Genomic DNA, 15,805 nt, shown 5'->3' on the forward strand with positions numbered 1-15,805 from the left:
GTTTCCTTACAGGTGTCCATGGTCCTGTTGCCTTACAGGTGTCCATGGTCTCGTTTCCTACTGGGGTCCATGGTCTCGTTTCCTACTGGTGTCCATATCGACGTAATTTATTACTACCTTGACAGAAACTTGACCCTCGTTAGTGGTTTCTAGCATCTGAGAGGGGAGTATTACGGTTGTCTAGTTTCCTGTCGTAACTTCGTACCCCATTAACTTCAGAGGATGAGAAACTGTTTTACCTGAACCAACAAAAACCTGCCTTTTTATTCCACCGTGACACTCTTAGTTCCATAGTTTGTGAGACCTTGTTTTTCCTTTTAAACCTAGTCCACACACAATATGCTCTTAACATTATATGGGGCGAAGCCTGCAAGCTAGTTCAGGCAGTCAACTCGAGCACCAATGATACATTCGCACGTAACGCCCCTCGTCACACTTGCAACCACCCAAACATAGTCTCCTAATCTGGCGCTCTATTTAAGCTGTTGGATCCGCCTACCTCTGCCTCACTAATGCAGCTACTACTACTGCTGTTTCCACACTGCTAATGTGTTCACCTGGTTCACCCCAGCTTCTTCCCTAGCTTCCACCTGTAGGCTCTGGGGATAGTTATCTCACCATCACTCAATGTTCTATGTTAGTATGTGGAGTGATGAGGCCCGAGCCTAGACGCCAAACTCAAACTATATACTGCTTCTAAAAAACATATTAATGAAACACGTGAGTTCTCTGAATGAAATACCATAATGATCGTATTCTGATTACTGACCACTACATACTATTTCATGCAACATATCCTCCTACAACAAAGTAGTTCAAGTATCTCTGGTGTCTTGTTCGCAAAGGAGGGGACAATGGAGCGTGGGATGGGCCGGAACTGGAAGTGACGTTGCATCCGAGTTGGTTGTCTTCCAGTAACACAAGTCGGAGAAAGATGGAAAGTTGTTCAGCTTGTTTCCAGCTTTAGCATTATCCTCGGGTTAGCCACTGTTAGCACTGCTGGTTGATAACAACAATATTTTGTTTCTTGAGAAAACAAACATCGATAGAAGATGAGCAGTACCGTGTGTACAGCTGGTTTAATGTGACAGAAATAATACAGAAGAGCTAAAAATGTCCTATTATCAAAGTGTTCTCTTCATGTGTATATGCAGAGACTCCAGTTTGAATGGTTATCTCAGGTATGGAGAAGAATCTCAGAGTTTCCAGGTAAGAAATCCAACCACAGGCGGCATTCAAGTTGAAATTTCCGACTGGGAACTCAGATATTCCCACTTGAACACACCAAATATCTGGCCTTTGAATCCCCCAGTCAGAGCTGGTTGATGAAGCCAGGGAAAAAAGTCATTTGGGGCCCTCTGCTCTGACGGATGGATGGATCTTATAAAAAAAATGAAAGAATAACTCTGGACACAACGCTTAAAAATATAACCCACAATACTTTATTGCCGTTAATGTCACTGGACAAAAGTTTACAATATGATGTGAATCACTCTAGTTTTACTGCCATTTGGTTGTTATAAATCTTTGGTTCTTTTGCACATTCAGGGTATTAAATAGATGTTCCATGATTGATTTATTGATTGTCATTTCAGCTTTTTGGTGAACATTTGAGCAGTCTTCTTAATTTCCTATGAAACACAGATTTCTAAAGATTTCTAGATGGAGATGACAGTAAGTCACACTGAAGCCGAGAAGCACACGCAATTAAACATAGTGGCAAATAAAGGAAACATTACAAACGGACATTAACGGTACAAAGTATACAAAGGGTTCCCAGGTTAGAAACATGGTTATGTGTTATAAACATTAAAGGCTGTGGGGCAGTGCAGCAACATTGACTGTAAAGATTTAGCACCATAGATCCTAAGTGGAGATGTAATGGTAATTATACAGACAGTGTAAGCTTGTATGAGACAATAAATGATGGGAATGTTAATTATTATTGAGTCTGTTTTACATTTAACCTCGGTGGTGGCTGACAGTGGTTTCAAACAATACAGACAGTTTTTGTTGGGTTTTGTTCCCTCAACAAAAAAGTCAACAACCTTCATTTTACTGTGAGTATTTGGTTTGGCAGCCTTGACATTGGAAAACAAAAACATCTACATTTTACTTAAAAATATACAATTTAATTTTCAAGAAGCGAGTTTGATAATGTTGTTTTTTTTCAGCATTGAGACAATACAAAAGACAGACGTACAGAAAAAATAGATCCTAAAAAAAGTAACTTTTGCAATCCAGATTCAAGACTGCCCTTTCTTTGTACAGCGTACGAGATGGTATTACCTAGCACCTTTTTCCTCTGTGAGAGAAAAAAAAAATCATGAGAAATGTAAGATGACCTGCTTGATATTTGGTTTGTTTATGAGGTTTGGTGTGCGTGCCCTTACACTGAAAACACAGCTTAGGTTGACATGTCACGTGTCTTTGAGGCTGCAGTCAGCTGTGTTGTAAACGAGGTTCAGAAGCTCACGGTGAACTCAAAGAGGTCCACTTTTATTCCAAATCTGCTGTAGAGTGGTGCAGTTAAGACGTATTTTGTCGGCTAACCCGGAAATTAGCATCACAAGCTAGCTCCCTCGACAGCTAGCTGTGGCTAATATTCGGTGTGATGACACTCGATCTATAAACACCTATTTTATTCATTTCAAAGGTCAAAATCCATAAGTAAAAAGCACATTTTAGGCTGGGACAAGTTACAGCAGGGTAACATGACTTCATGTCACCACTGCTAAGCTAACTGCAGCTAATGTCTGGCATCATGAAACCCTCCATATATAAACACCTATTTTATGAATTCATCAAAAGCCAGAAGTTCAAAGCTATGTTGGGCTATAACAAGCTTAAGCAGGGAAACATCACTTCCTATCATCACCGCTAAGCTAACTGTGGCTAATGTTTAACGTCATGACATTCTCCGTATATTAACACCTGTTTTTGTTCATTTCAAAAGGTCAAAACCCATAAATTAAATACTAATTTTGAGCTATCACAAGCTATCACCACCGCTAAGCTAACGGCGGCTAATGTTCGGTGACCGGGCGTTTAGTTGTCTTATTAGGACACTTGTTAGCAACCGCTGATTTTAAGCTACATAAATGCGTCAGACATTCACCAGTGAAGTATTTACTGACATATTTTACCACAGATCTTATTTCTGGAATCTAACCTCCGGACATTGTTAAATGCTAACTAATTTCCTGGTTAAAGGGCTCATTCCTGCACCACTCTATTCTCCTGCAGCTGTTATTTAGGAGTTTTTAAAATGCAAAACCTGGGAGAAGCTATCAACTAGGGGACAAGACTCTGGAGTTAAAGGAAAAGCTGTCTCTCAGGTCCAACATAATCTTAATCCCTACGAGATAAACAGATGTATTCTCTATGAGCTATTAGCTAGTGTTTAGTTCCCTGCTCACGATGGATCCTGAGCGACACTAGCACTCGCTGAGAAGCACTGAGGTAACCAAACATGGCCGCACACACACGCAAACACGATAATCCCTGCTTGACAAAAGTCGGCTACGTCAAGAGTAGCTCGCTGAAAGTTGGGCTATAAAACAGACTACGGACTGAAGAACCTGAAATGCTGTGTAAATGTTGCAGTCCTTCGTGTTAACATTTTTCAAACAGCACAAATACATTAAATGACACACTACAATACTGAAAGGGGCGGACGTGACGAACATTGTTCCCCAGTGTTGTGATTTCTTTTTAACCAAGATCCCAGAGAGGTGAGAAAGTCCTTGGACCACCCGACCCCCTTATACTTATCATTTTGGCATTTAGACAGTTTGTGGCTGCTCTCTGCACTTTATTTCTTGTTCTGCTTGTCTACAAAAGTGCTTCATGGACTTTAAAACCATTTTATTTTTTTACTTTGTCAGGGGGCTACGGTCCAAACACTGATCACCTCTCTGCTTTCTCCTCCACCGGCTCTCAGTGGGGTGCTGGGTCGGTTTGCATGAGGAAGTGTAGTCAAAAAACATGAACATATAATAACAAAAACAGTAACAAAGTGGTGGTAGAGTTGGGCTGATTGACTCAGTCTTTCGTAGCCCTTGATGCAGGTGGGGGATGCTCCTGCAGGGGGGGGAGGAGTTATCGGAGAAAAGGGGGAAGGTTAGAGGCTTTTAGGAATCAGTCCAGGACAGGATGGTGAGCGCACTCCGGGCTCAGTGCAGGTGGATGAGGAGCTTGATGCGCAGGGCGTCTCCTATCTCCCCTTGTAGGTAGTCAGTGTCGTGCTGCTCCTCCAGCTGGTGTAGTCTGCGGGGCCCGAAGAGCCGCAGGCTGGCGATCTCCAGCCGGTAGGATCCCGCGGGGGGCGCCCTCTTGCCGAGCCGGAGCACGCTCTTGCCGTCGCGTCGCTCCAGCAGGCGGAAGTGTTCGTTGCCGTTCCCGTGGGTGATGACGTAGCGGACGTGGTGCTCCAGGGGCTGCAGCGCCGGCAGGAGCTCCAGCAGAGGCTCCTTGTTGAGCAGCGAGGACAGAGTGAGGTTCATGGGGATGGGGCCCTGCGTGTCGATGCTGGCCATGCTCACTTCTGGCTCCTGTTGGACAAAGAAAATGTTTAAAAGTGCTTTGGATTTAAGGCATGTTTCTTAGTTTGGTTTTCCGTCCATCTATGGACAATGTAAGTCAATAAATAGAAAGTAAAACATTCTCTTATCAAGGAAAACATACTCAGATCTTTGACTATTTTGCAATAATGCAGTTTACATTTTACGGGATATTGTGCGAGTCCTCGTGTAATAAACCCTACCATGAATTCTTAACAAATATTTCAACACACGTACCTCGTTGAGTTCATTTCCATCAGCGTGGCGTCTGTGGCGTCCGCTCTTGGCTCCTCCTCCGTTGATCTTGCACTCGTAGCAGGCCTCAGGAGACAGACTGTCCTCGTCTTCGCCCTCCGCGAACTGTCCCGGGAAACCTGAGCCGCTCATGCAGTGACTGGAAGCAAACAAGAACAGGAGGATGAGTAAGAGGGAAGGAATTATAAAATCACTGGCAATACTCTCAGCACTGCATCGTATCGTCTCATAGTCCTATCCTATCTTATTATATCGTATGGCATCTGTTCCCTCACCCCTGTCCGGCTCTATAGAAGCCTCCGGGACAGCCGCACAGGTATCCTCCGTCAGTGTTGGAGCAGCCGTAGATGCAGGGGTTGGAGCCGCTGCCGCTGCACTCGTTCACGTCCTGGCAGCCGCTGCCGCCCTGCTCAAAGTCAAAGCCGGAGGGACACACACACTTAAAGCTGCCCAGTGTGTTGTAACAGGAGGCCGAGCCACACACTGACGCTCCCTGGCACTCATTCTCATCTGAGGGGAGAGAGAGCACAGACAGAATGTGAGAAACGGTATGAGATGAATAGGGTGTGAAGCTTATAGCTCGCTTATTCATGCTAAACTTGCACAAATAAACTCTTGTTTACCTCAAAGTTTTGAAGTGTATTCAAGAATTATAAGTCCAAATCAAATCCAGCATGTATGACCGAAGATAAGTTACATTTCCTCTTACATAATTGATGGAGTTTTATCAAAATAATGATACTATAACTTAACATATTGCACACTCTTATAATAAACCTTTAAGCCCCCAGTTCCCAACTCCCAGAATGCATCAGTGTGACTCACCCACGCACTGGTTCCACTGGTAGTGTTGAACGTAGCCCTGAGGACAGCCGCAGCGGAAACCGCCCATCATGTTCTGGCAGCCGTGCTGACAGCGGTGGTTACTGCCACACTCGTCCACATCTGAGCAAAAAGGAAAATACACTTTTTAGAACTCTGAGATTTCTGCCAAATCAAAAACAGCAGAAACATGTCAACGTTCCCATGACTCGGAATAAAAAATGACATCGTTACTACTTGAAACTTCTACTATTTCTCCGATAAAGTTTGGTTACTAGCCCCTTGATCTCTATTCCCTTACGAAATTATGTTTTACTGCAAACAAAAGCAAAGATGTTGCCTCTCTTTCAGCCTGCAGGCATAAATAGCTTCTTGCTGCTTGTTAGACTTAATGTCTATATATAGAAGATAGAATCGGAGGATGAAACCCTCTTTATTAGTCACATACATGCACACAGCAGAATACACACAGTGAAATTGGTCCTCTGCATTTAACCCATCCTAGTACTAGGAGCAGTGGGCAGCTATCGTGCAGCGCCCGGGGAGCAATGGGGAGGGGGGATTGGAGGTGTCCGGTGCCTTGCTCAAGGGCACCACAGCAGGGCCTAGGAGGTGAACTGGGACCTCTCCAAGTAGCAGTCCACTTTCCATATTTCATGTCTGTTTGGGGACTTGAACCGGCGACCCTACGATTCCCAGTCCAAGCCCCTACTGACTGAGCCACTGCTGGACAACTGGTTCACTGGTTCCTCGAATGAACGTTTTAATGTGTGTTAATACTGTGCGTTCTTTGGAAGATTAGCAGGATTGGTTAACTAAATGATCTTACACAATAAACACGATTGTATTTCTGTGTGAAGAGTGACTTTAACGTGGTGATAAAAGGTGATCGTCTTCATTGATTGGCTGTGTGATTGCCGAGCAACACTCTCTGATATTGTCCATCCATCCATCCCTCTTCTCCCGCTGTTCCGTCAGGGTCGCGGAGGTAACAGCCCCAGCAGAGAGCCCCAAACTTCTCTTTCCCTGGCCACATCAACCAGCTCTGACTGGGGGATTCCAAAGCGCTCCCAGGCCTTATCCCTAAGGGAGATGCCAGCCACCCTGTGGAGAAATCCCATTTCGGCCCGCTTGTGTCCGCGATGTCGTTCTTTCGGTCATGACTCCATCAGTGTTTCTCTGTTTATTTTTGTCCGTGGGATCTCTCGTTTCTCACGCTTATACAACATGTCCTTGTGTTGTGTCTAATGTCTACTTCCAGACAGTTGTAAGTGTGTATTAACAAGCCCAAAACAGATGCATGAAAACAAAAATAAAAGGACCTTGTGTGACAGATGCTCCTCCCGTGTGTACTCACCCTCACACTCCACGCCGGTGTTGTCCAGGGAGAAACCTTTAGAGCATTCACAGTTGAAGCTGCCGGGCGTGTTGACACAGGAAGCCCGGGATCCGCACGCAGTGTTCTGAGCGGAGCACTCATTGTTGTCTGCAAACAGGAGGAGGAACAATTATTAAAGATGCATGTTTTGTCCCTCTTTAGACTTTTCTTACTGCAGGTCATCACTGATGCACGCACCGATGCAGGCCGTCTGGTGCTGGGTGAAGCCGGGGGGGCACTTGCAGGTGAAGCCCCCAATGGTGTTCACACACAGGAACTGGCAGTTGTGTTGCTTAGACGAACATTCATCAATATCTGAGGGGACAAGAAAGCACTTAATATCCAGGACAAATAAAAAAACTAGGTTAAATCTATAAAGCTTGTTGATGGAAATTTATGAGAGCAATAATATCACATTTATAATAATATACAGCACCCAGTATGATGCAGTGTTAAGGGGAACAATACTGATATGGTTATTGGATAGATGGACTTTGTGACAGTTAAAGAAAAGGAATAAATACAAATATTTATTTTAACTATTAAGTAAAATGTTCAATTCAGTTTATAAAAAAATGTAAGAATTAAAAGTAAAAATGTGCAATAAAAATATTAAATAAATAACATTTAAATAGATAAAGTTAAAACGTTCACATTGTACTTTACTATACACCAACCATATGTATTAAAAACGGTGTTTATTAGAATAAATATCAAGAGGTTAAGCTGCTGACGGCAAAGTAAGTCTGTTGAAAAGCCTGATGTTGTGCAATTAAACTGAATCTTTCACTGACACGACAGCACATCATGGAGTGTGTGCAGATATTAAAGCCAACAAACACACATCCAGAGTCCTCCTACCTTTGCAGGTCTTCCCGTCGGGCTGCAGGCTGTATCCCCGGGGGCAGGAGCACAGGTAGCTGCCCTCTGTGTTCTTACACAGGAAGTTACAGGGCTTCGGAGACAGAGCGCACTCGTCCATATCTGAAAACAGGGGGGGGGGGGGGATATTTAGTGCGTGTCAAACCAAATAAAGAGGCTGATAGTGAGATGTTCCTCGTACCGATGCAGGAGGTGGCAGTGTAGTCGGTTTTGTATCCCACGTTGCAGTGACAGCGGAAGGAGCCGATGGTGTTGATGCACTGACCGTTACGGCACATGTCCGGCATCACCTGGCACTCGTTGATGTCTGGAAGGACAAAGACATCAGAGAACAAGATTACAAAAGGTACTAATAACAACACCAGACACTTAAATCAATTCAAAAGCTCCAATCTCGCTTCTTTAAGTCGTGCATCTGCATTAAAGCTGATGCACGCTAATGAAAAGGACCCTTACTTAGTGTATTTTAATGCTTTGTATTTAGTTATTGTATGATTGCGGTCATGCAGAAGTACACTAGACTGTTGTTTAACATTATAGGAGCAATGAAGGAGCTACTGAATGGAGAAGAAAAGGGATTATTTGCCCTAAGGCTAAGGCTCTGATTTCTTTCCGTTTGCAAACAAACTATTTTATCCTTCCTTTTCTCCTCTCTAAAAGGATGCATGTGATGCCATGGTTTATCATTTTTAAGTTTGTTTGCCCAACTGTGCTTGACTAGAAAAAGAAAACCCTGAAAAAGCAGCTTTTTAAAGTTTAAATGTTCATAAGTATGAATAACAAAACGAAGATTATTCGTATAGGGTCAAATAAAGCAGCAGAAACAATATGAAGATTTAGTTGTTTTCATAAAATCAGTCGGTGTCACGGTGCCGCTCACCTCTGCCGTCGGTGGTGTACCCAGGTCCGAGCGGACACATCTTCTTGTACTGCACGGTGCCGGGCAGCGGGCACAGCTCGCACTGAGATCCCCAGCCCCGGCCCGTGTTGCAGCAGCACTCAGACTTAGTCACACTGTTCCTGTTGGTGGCCGACTGCTGGCACATGGTCTGCAGAACCTCCGTGAAACAGAAGCCCTTCCTGTTGTCTGCAGGCCAGGGAGACAGGACATGGGGGGGGGAAATGAAAAAGCCTCAAAATATATTTTTAAAAAAGCATAATTGAAGTTGTGATGGCTTTACTGCTTATAATGTGTAACAACAAGCTTTGCACCGGAAGCGATCTTACCAATGCACTCCGTTCCAGTGACGCTCGACTCGAAGCCGTCGTTGCACTCGCAGCGGTAACTGCCCACCGTGTTCACGCAGCGGCCGTTCTTACAGATGCCGGGTTTGGCGCGGCACTCGTTCAGGTCTGCACAAAGACAAAGGACGTTAGGATGAAGAGTGTGGAGGAGGAGGAGGAGGAGGATACATCCAGTAACGAAAGGTATTGTGTGAGAGTTATGGAGAACCTGAGACACTTTCACTCACCCATACAGCCCTCTCCATCGGGTCTGTGCTGCATGCCGGGGGGGCAGATACACATGAAGGTCCCGATCAGATTCTTACAGGTCATCCCCTTCGAGTCACAGTCATCCATACCCTCAGAGCACTCGTCCTGGTCTGGGGAGGGGCAAACAGAGAGGGGCAATAGGTCAATTCTGTCATTCTAATTTTCATTTACAAGTTTCATCTTCAATTTAGAGTTTTTGTCTGTTTTCACTCTCTGTCTTTGAGGGTTTTCTCGCCAGTTTCATTGTCTTTCCTTGCCTTCTTTTATTTAAAATGTCCACATTAATATGGAATTGCAACCCTGCTCTTGCCTTTGGTCATTGTCAAGCCTGCATTTAAAGTATCTGAGTTCCTGTCTCCTGGGTTTGGGTCCACCCTGCTCCGCTTCCTGAGACAAAGCCAGCTACAATCAATACTGTTGCATGATGTTTTAAGTGTCAAATGATTTCTAAACCACACAGAAATACACTTAAGCAGATAAAAGTGACAGTAAACAAACTGTAAACTGCCGTTTACTCACCTCTGCACATGCGCAGGTCGTCTCGCAGCACGTAGCCGGCGGGGCACATGCACTCATAGGAACCGAAGGTGTTGACGCACCGGAAGGCACACAGCAGAGGATTCTGGGAGCACTCGTTGATGTCTGGAGTCAGGAAGAGAGAAAGGATCCTTTAATTAACCAATTACAAAACAATTGTGAAGTGTTACTGTGTGAATGACTGACCCTCGCAGGTCATCATGGGTCCGGGTTCGAAGCCGTCCTGGCACGAACACTCGAAACCCCCCACCACGTTGGTGCAGGTTCCATTCCCACATGGGTTTCCTATGGAGCACTCGTCAGTGTCTGGAGAACAGCGGGAGTAGAGAAGAGGCAGTTAGGTATTTTATTGTGTACCTGACATTATAAGAGCACTCATTAGCAGCTTAAATGTTAGAAAACTGATCAGGTTATTGTGCAGGATGACGCTGCTACTGGTAGAAGTCATTGATTTTGCACATCAAGTAGCAAATGACAAACTTTGAGTGTCCAATCCTGACTGATAATGGCATTTTCAACCTGCATATTGTGCATGATCTCAGTGGGGAATTTAGTGTCGACTTGCTGGGAATTAATGTTGTTAAAGTTGATTAAGATAAAGAAGGATTCATCGATCTGTTGCACTCTCTTTAATCCGTAAACTCGCTATCAAAGGGTATCAAGTATTCTAATCTAGAGGCTGAAGTCCAGGTCAAATCTGAGTTGCAAGAGTCTGACTCCACACCTCTGGTTACTGGCGTTATAAACTAACATCCAGATGGAAAAATCCTTCTTCTATGACTTCAGTGTTACTTCCAGACACCGTCTTACCGATACAGTTGACCCCGGTGTAATCCAGGTTGTAGCCGAAGGGACACTCGCAGCGGAACGATCCGTCTGTGTTGATGCAGATTCCGTTCTGACAGATGCCGGGGTTATCCAGACACTCGTTCATGTCTAAAGAGGGCAAGAGAGATTTAACAAAACCTCCACACTTATCTATTCAATTCCAGGGAGTAGATCTATGATGCGTCACTCACCTTCACGAGTATCGCCCAGTCCAGGCAGCGCTCCGTGGCCGAAGGGACAGAGAGTGTCAAAAGCTGCTGAAGACGCGTAAAAAAAAAAAGTCAATTATCATTTAAGATGTTCAACAAATAAAGAAGTTAAAGAAGCGCAATAAAAGAAAGCAAGAGACATAATGACGCAAGGGAGATCCAGAAATAAAGAAATATATACGAATAAGAAAGTAGAAAAAACTGATATGATGAATAAACGTAGGTGGTACAAGATCTGTGTCGGTGTGTGTGTGTGTGTGTGTGTGTCTGTGTCACACACCCTCGCTCTCCCGGGGGCACAGCTCGCAGGGCAGCCCCCAGCCCTCTCCGGGCATCTTGCTGCAGCAGCACTTGGCCTTGGTGGTGTTCAGAGCCTTGGGGACGGAGCATTTCCCCGCCTCGAACTTAGTGAAACAGAAGCTCTCTCTGGTGTCTGCCGCGAGAGAGAGGGACGGACGGTAATTGGTTTGTTATTCATGGACAAAAACATCACAGTATGAGGGATACAGATGTCACATTTATTCCAGATGTGCTCTCTCTACCGTAGCAGCGGCGTTTGTTCTCCGAGAGGACGAAGCCCGGCTGGCAGGTGCACTGGAAGCTGCCGGGGGTGTTGGTGCAGGTGCCGAACTGGCAGATGTTTGGCTCCACTTCACACTCGTTGATATCTGAGAAGAGGGGATTAAGAGAGGGGGGGACATGGTGGAGGTGTTAACAGAGCAGATGGCTCCCTCCATCTCTGCTGGATTTAGTCTGAGCTGAAGTGGGTATATCCCTCTGTGTGTGTGTGTGTGTGTGTGTGTGTGTGTGTGTGTGTGTGTGTGTGTGTGTGTGTGTGTGTGTGTGTGTGTGTGTGTGTGTGTGTGTGTGTGTGTTGCTTACCGATACACTGGTCGTTCTGCACCTCGTAGCCAGGAGGACAGATGCATCTGAAAGATCCGTCCAGGTTCTGACAAGTTCCCGGAGAGCAGGTGCCGGGGAGGCTCACACACTCGTTGATATCTGTGGAAAAAATGGTCAAAAATTAAATGCAGTGTTTAAGTCACAAAAACATCACTGTATAAAATCCAGCGAGACAATTAATATTCACATTTCTTGATTCATTTTAGGATAAATCCATTGATCTATGAATTGTCTGAAAATATTGTATGAAAAGTAGTCATGTTCCCTTCAAGATGTTCCCTTTAAGATGTTCCCTTCAAGATGTTCCCTTCAAGATGTTCCCTTCAAGATGTTCCCTTCATAATGTTCCCTTTAAGATGTTCCCTTCAAGATGTTCCCTTCATAATGTTCCCTTTAAGATGTTCCCTTCAAGATGTTCCCTTCAAGATGTTCCCTTCAAGATGTTCCCTTCAAGATGTTCCCTTCATAATGTTCCCTTTAAGATGTTCCCTTTAAGATGTTCCCTTCAAGATGTTCCCTTCAAGATGTTCCCTTCAAGATGTTCCCTTCATAATGTTCCCTTTAAGATGTTCCCTTCAAGATGTTCCCTTTAAGATGTTCCCTTCAAGATGTTCCCTTCAAGATGTTCCCTTCAAGATGTTCCCTTCAAGATGTTCCCTTTAAGATGTTCCCTTCAAGATGTTCCCTTCAAGATGTTCCCATTCATGATTCGATGTGATATAAAATGAACAGAAAGCTGAGCATTTCCAAATTTTTCAAACCTGAAAAAAGCCTTCACTGACTTTTTGGATTAAAACTACAGAAAGATTATTAGCAAAAGAGTGGGCACATATTTTTCAGTCGAATGTTGATTGTTAATTATTCTAGTAACTGTTGAAGCTCTAATGAACCGAACAATAGGGGTGGGAATCACCAGGGTCCCCACGATATGATAGTGTTGCGATTCTACGATATCCTAAGTATTGCGATACGATACACATATTAGACATGTGAATCCAAACTCTGAGAATTCTGAGGTTTTCTCGTTTCTCATTCTCGATACTCTGCTGTATCGTTTATTTCCCCCACCTCTAATGAACCCCCCACGCTGCTCTTATCTTACCGACGCAGTTCTTCCCGTCCGGAGTATTCTCGTAGCCCTCGTGGCAGAGACACTGGAAGGATCCGAGTCCGTTGATGCACTGACCGTTCCTGCACACCTGACCCTGCAGAGCGCTGCACTCGTCGATGTCTGGAAGGTAAAAATGTCAAAGGTTAGACATCTCTAAACGTCCCTCTGAGGTTCACAGGCGCAACCGGTCTTTGTTTTTGAGTCGAAACAAAGTCTGATTTATGTTTGAATGTATCCCAAATGTAAACCGCGCAGCCATTGCATTTCAAATCCAATTAAGGCCTACAAGTGCTAAGACTTTGTGAGGATCTGGTAATAACTCCGGTGGATGATCCGTACCCATGCAGTCGTTGTTGTGCGTGAGCTCGAAGCCGGGGAAGCAGAGGCAGTTGTAGGAGCCCACGGTGTTCTTACAGGTACCGTTACCACAGGGCTGTCTGTCACACTCATCGATGTCTGGGAAAAAGCAGAAAGATAATCATTAAGACAGTTAAAACGTACAAATATAAGAAGTATGCATATTGTAGCTACCTCTGAATATCTCTGCAGGGTTACATGCAACCTGCTGTGTGTGTTAGAGAAGTTTTGACTTGTTTCTCACCCATGCACATGGTCTGGTCAGCAGTGGCCTTGAAGCCGTTTTGGCAGATGCAGCGGTAGCTCCCCTGCGTGTCGATGCACTCTCCATGGCTGCACACGTTGGGGATCTCCTGGCACTCGTTACGGTCTGAAAATCAAAAAGAAATTCAAGTTATGAATGCGTCATAAAGGGGTGCAACTAACAAGTCATTTAGTTATTGAATTAGCCTTTAAAATGACACAGAGAGTCGCCCCTCAAGTTAAACGTTTGTACATTTCATTGAAATGTCATGTTTTTTTATTAGTTTCGGCCTCATCTTTTTTTTTGAGGCTGCAATGGGTTGTTCTGCCTCTTCCTGCACTTTATATAATGTGTTATTTGTTACCTTTGTGTATTTTTATAATGTGCTAAATAACAAACACTAACCTTGTTTTATCCAAACTCAAAAGACAACGTTTTTATTTAATTGAGTCAATTGACTATTTCTTCTGCCAAAATCTCACTTTTCTTGTAGGTTTTCTATGCTTTTTATATTCTTATATATTTATATAAATTGTAAAGATGGTCTTGCATTAAATTAAAGTTGTATCTCTTGTTTTAGTGTCTTCTAAAAATATCTATATATTTAGACGTGTGTGTTAAGTGAACATTTCACGACAAAGAAATGACAAACTGCAGATGTGTAGTAAAACGCTCAAGTACAACACAAACCTTCAACTAGAGGTGCTTAATTGGAAATTTTCCCCCCTTTGCCAACACACATCACACCATCCCTGGTATGTGGAAATGGGAAACCCCCAGTAAGACCCTCACTCACCCACACAGGCCCCGCTGGGGGACAGCTTGAATCCCGGCGAACACTCGCAGCGGTAACTCCCTGGGATGTTGATGCAGTTGGCGTTGCGTTGGCACAGGTTGTCCCCGCTGTTACATTCATCGATATCTAAAAGATTGAGGGGGGGGGGAGAGAGAAACATCAATCACTGACTCCATAACTGTCTCTCCTTCAGTCAGAGGAGCCTCCATACTGTCTTTACTACGACATAACTCAGGAGGGAAGCAGCTGAAACTGCACTGAGTGGACTGGAGTCTGTTAGTGAGTAGAGGTGTGTGTGTGTGTGTGTGTGTGTGTGTGTGTGTGTGTGTGTGTGTGTTTAATGTGACTGTACGGGTGTGATTTAGTACACTAAGGTGGTGCACGTTTGTGCCAGTACATGATAGACTCTATATAAGGAGATGTACAGCCTGAACTTGCTGGACTTTCCTCAAATCTTGCAAAAAGGAGCTCCTTACATCCCCTTAGTGCACTTGTTTAGGTGTTGTCAGTACCTGGAGGTCTGTAGATACTCAGCTATTAAGCAACGTCTGTCCTGAGGCAGATATAAGTCGTTAACTGAGTGTAATAAGGATACAAATCATTGCTTTATTCGCTCTCACCCTGAGATTTGCAGCTTTTGAGCCAGTCGTAGCAAGTAAGAAAAACTACTACTACTTCTTCTAATTTCTGCCTTCTTTAGATGACTCATGTTTGCCTGTTGCCCCTCTTGGAAAGCTTGCCTCCCACTTTAAAAACATGTGCTTTATTGTATTTAAAGTATGCAATAGCTTCAAATAATGAAGCAGCACGGTCCAAAGAGGAGAGGTAAAGGTTTGTGCACGTGAGACAACGAGGGCAAACAAAAAGAGCTACAAGTCTTTGTATCATAACCATGTGCACAGTGTCTTATAATAAGTGGAACTGGTTTTTAAATCACAGGTAATTCACACAGTAAGAGGAACAAAAATGAGCAAACAGGAGGAGTGTTTTACCTTCGCAGATGAGCAGGATGTTGTTGTAGCTGAAGCCCATGGGACACTCGCAGCGGAAGCTCCCGATCTGATTGATGCACACTCCGTTGGCACAGATACCCGGGATCTCCCTGCACTCATCGATGTCTGCACAACACAACAGCAGATATCACGCAAAATGAACGTTGTGAAAGCAACTTGGACATTAAAAGTGCTTTACAACATTGAAAGCATTAAGACATAGCACAACAGAAAAACATTTGAAATCAATGATGAGGTAATGATCTCACCGATGGGCTTCCCAGTGTGGATGTCGATGATGAAACCGGGAGCCTGGTTCCCACAGAGCAACTGGTACTCAGCTGTAACACACAGGAAACACACTCAGTCTCAGTCAAACGTTCTAGATAGTTTTGATCATATCGAGTCAACCTTCTTACTTTTTTTTTGACATGT

General features: G+C 44.2%; 1 protein-coding gene across 1 annotated transcript in view; it reads right to left on the minus strand.

Annotated features, from left to right (window-relative positions):
• Window positions 1–1,419: 1,419 nt before the first annotated feature.
• fbn2b (fibrillin 2b) overlaps window positions 1,420–15,805 on the minus strand; it is a 90,128-nt gene continuing 75,742 nt past the window's right edge. The window contains 24 exon segments of the mRNA XM_063891000.1: window positions 1,420–4,553; window positions 4,800–4,956; window positions 5,093–5,327; window positions 5,643–5,762; window positions 6,997–7,125; window positions 7,216–7,332; window positions 7,879–8,001; window positions 8,081–8,206; window positions 8,780–8,986; window positions 9,127–9,252; window positions 9,372–9,503; window positions 9,913–10,035; window positions 10,117–10,236; window positions 10,741–10,866; window positions 10,950–11,015; window positions 11,248–11,400; window positions 11,510–11,635; window positions 11,850–11,969; window positions 12,973–13,101; window positions 13,321–13,437; window positions 13,583–13,708; window positions 14,379–14,504; window positions 15,371–15,496; window positions 15,640–15,711. Coding sequence (XP_063747070.1) covers window positions 4,176–4,553; window positions 4,800–4,956; window positions 5,093–5,327; window positions 5,643–5,762; window positions 6,997–7,125; window positions 7,216–7,332; window positions 7,879–8,001; window positions 8,081–8,206; window positions 8,780–8,986; window positions 9,127–9,252; window positions 9,372–9,503; window positions 9,913–10,035; window positions 10,117–10,236; window positions 10,741–10,866; window positions 10,950–11,015; window positions 11,248–11,400; window positions 11,510–11,635; window positions 11,850–11,969; window positions 12,973–13,101; window positions 13,321–13,437; window positions 13,583–13,708; window positions 14,379–14,504; window positions 15,371–15,496; window positions 15,640–15,711 — 3,380 coding nt within the window. The 3' untranslated portion in view covers window positions 1,420–4,175.

The sequence above is a fragment of the Eleginops maclovinus genome, chromosome 9, assembly GCF_036324505.1.
Source record: "Eleginops maclovinus isolate JMC-PN-2008 ecotype Puerto Natales chromosome 9, JC_Emac_rtc_rv5, whole genome shotgun sequence".
NCBI classification, from domain to species: domain Eukaryota; kingdom Metazoa; phylum Chordata; class Actinopteri; order Perciformes; family Eleginopidae; genus Eleginops; species Eleginops maclovinus.